Raw genomic sequence first — 3,151 nt, 5'->3', positions numbered from 1 at the left:
GAAGAAGAAGAAGAAGAAGAACAAGAAGAAGAAGAAGAAGAAGAAGAAGAACAACAACAACAACAAGGAGAAGAAGAAGAATATTTATTATATTAATACTTGTAATTACAATACAGTATTTACAATACACTGATGGTGATTGTAGTAGAACAACCCAGTATTAACTCTTAGTATACGAGATGCTATTCCTCCTTTGTACACAGACAACTTTTTATCCAAGTTTCCAGCATCCCAAACGTCCTTATAACTCCACCATATATTGGAAAGGAAATGGTATATTGTGTTTAACGTCCCTATCATCACTATTAGGCTACCGGGTATTTAAAAGGCGGGACTTCAGAGTTTAACGTCGATCCCCGAAAGGACCGACCATTTAGGACAGTCATGTAAAGTGCCTTTCCCAAGAACAGAGTGTTGGTCCGAGCTGAGGATCGAACCGCCGAACCCGCAATCTCATGATTACGAGTCCTGTTGCTGAACAACTAGGCCACCGACGCCACTCTATATATTTTAGAATTTGCATAAAATGAACCCTGAAACTAAGTAGAAATGAATGATTTAAGCAGTAAACATAAAGTCGTATTATAATAAATAAAAGGGATTTGTTATGATGGGGTAATTTTTGTCATGACTGTACCTATGTGATTCTGTGAGCCAGCTGAACAGGCGTGCTATTTACTGAAAGTTAATCCAGATTTTAAATTCTACTATCACAGTCATTCTGAGTCATTATCAAGATATTCAAAGAAGTGCATTCGAAAAATCTTGGCATATTGTCAAACTCAAAGTTTTTTACCTCAACTTTCTCAATTGTAAGAGCAGATAATATACATTTTTAACTCTGAGGTAGCGATTACAGTAAAACTTTTTCTCTTACCATCATCACTCCTCTCATCTGCGCTGAGACTACTGTCCGCCTCCCCTTCTCTCTTCATCTGGCGATAGTAAGGGTTCCAGCGCTGTCTGCCAGCATCCTTCTTTAACCGCTTTTCTTTCGCTCGTCTGTTTTGAAACCAGACCTGGTTGAAGGCACAGACGGAATATGATGGTTAATTAAATGTATTATCGAAAACAGTTAACCAATAGAAAAATGTCACATTTATACCACAGTCAAAATTGTCTAAGAAGACCACCTATTGTCGTGAAGAGAAGTAGTTGTCTCGCCCATTAGGACGTCTAGGACAGTTATATCATTTTTTTTTTGTGGTAGGCTAATTGTTTTACGGCCCACGCAACTTCATAAGGTCATGGGAGCGTGCGGGACACAGTAAACATTTATTCAATTGGCAGGAAATTTTGATTTTTGCCCTGGTGGCGACCGCAGCCTACTCTTATCGATTTTAGACCACCAAGGGATCTTAAACGTGCCCAACTTGCACTCGGGACCTCCAAGATTTTTCGTCCATGTCCGAGAAGGCTAGTTATAGATCTTTCCTAAATGAAGATCCGGGGTGTGGCTGAAAGACAGCAGTAAGAAGGAGCCAAGGAGTAGCAGTAGAAAGGCTGCAGAAAGAGTCAGGAGCCCAGAGGAGGGGGCAAGGAGGTGAGGGGGTGGGGGCAAAAAGTAGAAACGAAAGCAGACGACAGAACATGGCTAGAGAGCAGGAAAGGAGGTGAAAGGAGGCAATTTTAGAGAAGAAAATGTTTCCGTCGCTACCCGGATTCGAACCTGGGACCTTTGAATGAGAGGCAAACACCTTAACCTCTAGGCCACGAGAGCCCCGTCTTGGACATTGTCATTATGATACAGAAATATAGAGAAAAATGTCAAGGAGGAAGTGGGAAATGGCTGTTAAATGCAGGTAATTATCTTGGACAGGTGGCCGTTAGAGCAGGTTCGACTGTGGTTAACGAAGTAGGAAAAGTCATCACACTTAACTGAAAAGTAATAAATTTAATTACTTGGATTCATTAGATTTGTACCATCAACAGCTAAAAAAAGAAAAGAAAAAAGAGGCGCTCATAACAATGTTATACTTGGAATAATAATAATAATATGTGAGACAAAGTCCATTACTGCAGTACACCATAAGTTTCCACAAGGTAATAGTTATATGAAGCGCATTTAAGACCCTCATAATTTGTGACAAATTAAATGATTAGTTGGAACAATCTTGGGGCCTGGATGCCAGACGTGGGCAAACGTGTCCAAGCCATAGGCCTAATGGAACGATTCCGAATAGCTCGCGAGTTAAAGCGGGTGAACGTTGGGTCAAATCGGTTGATATAACCAAACTCTCAAAGGTGAAACTTGTACTGGGGCTACAACATTTAAGGGCATTTCTGAGATAATTTAGATCAGTTGCTTCCAAATGGGCCAGAAAGTGTTGATTTTAGTTTTAGTTTCGTTTTTCATTAATCAATCATCAGCTAACTTAGTGTTGGGCATATACAATTGTATTAACTACTCGGTGGACTCACAGGCCAGAATGAAACTGCACACAGGCCACATATAGCCCGCGGGCCATATTTTTCATTATTAATAACTGAATGCTACTCACGGGCCAGACTGAAACTGCACAAAGCCTATATCTGACCCGCGGGCAACAGTTTACGTCCCTGTGCCTGCTCTACTAACTCATCTATGCCAGCGTTCACTGAGCTCACCTGCACCACGCGCATGTCCAGGCCTGTCTCGGCGCTCAACTGCTCCCTCACGTGCCTCGCCGGCTTGTTGCTCTCGTTGTACGCTCTCTTCAGCGCCTCCAGCTGCTTTGCCGTGATGGTGGTGCGTGGCCTCTTGTTGGAGGAGTCCATCTCGTACTCTGTTCACAACACACACAGGAGGAGGGTGTTTAGTATAAAGGTTGTCAATTTTATCACATAAATATAGATTAAAACGGTGTCATTTACAGCATAAAAATGTTGGGGTTTTTTTTATTGGAACATTCGTTAATCCCTCATTCCTCCCCACCCCGACCCCGACCCCACAAAATAATCAACAACAACAAAAAAACCCACGCAAAAGAACAATGAACATAAAAGAAAAAAAATAGACAGCAAACAAACTAATAAAAATACCCGTCCCCAACCATACACACACACGCACGCCTGCACACACACTCTATCCCCCACCCCCTTACACACATAAACTCCCACAAATACAAACAAACACAAACACACAAACACACAAACACAAACACTAACCCCC

The 3,151-nt window shown here is 41.8% G+C and overlaps 1 protein-coding gene across 10 annotated transcripts in view; it reads right to left on the bottom strand.

The window, feature by feature from the left end:
- LOC101864271 (LIM/homeobox protein Lhx3) overlaps positions 1 to 3,151 on the bottom strand; it is a 69,798-nt gene that overhangs the window by 5,201 nt on the left and 61,446 nt on the right. For all 10 annotated transcript variants that reach the window (XM_035973352.1, XM_035973353.1, XM_005111967.3 and 7 more), the window contains 2 exons: positions 2,608 to 2,765; positions 878 to 1,019 (listed from right to left, as the gene is read on the bottom strand). In XM_035973352.1, the coding sequence (XP_035829245.1) occupies positions 878 to 1,019; positions 2,608 to 2,765 (300 nt within the window). The remainder of the gene's footprint in view (positions 1 to 877; positions 1,020 to 2,607; positions 2,766 to 3,151) is intronic.

Source organism: Aplysia californica, unplaced genomic scaffold (assembly GCF_000002075.1).
Source record: "Aplysia californica isolate F4 #8 unplaced genomic scaffold, AplCal3.0 scaffold01156, whole genome shotgun sequence".
Lineage (NCBI taxonomy): Eukaryota > Metazoa > Mollusca > Gastropoda > Aplysiida > Aplysiidae > Aplysia > Aplysia californica.
The sequence above is the reverse complement of the archived record's forward strand: the minus strand, read 5'-3'. Positions and strand labels throughout refer to the sequence as shown.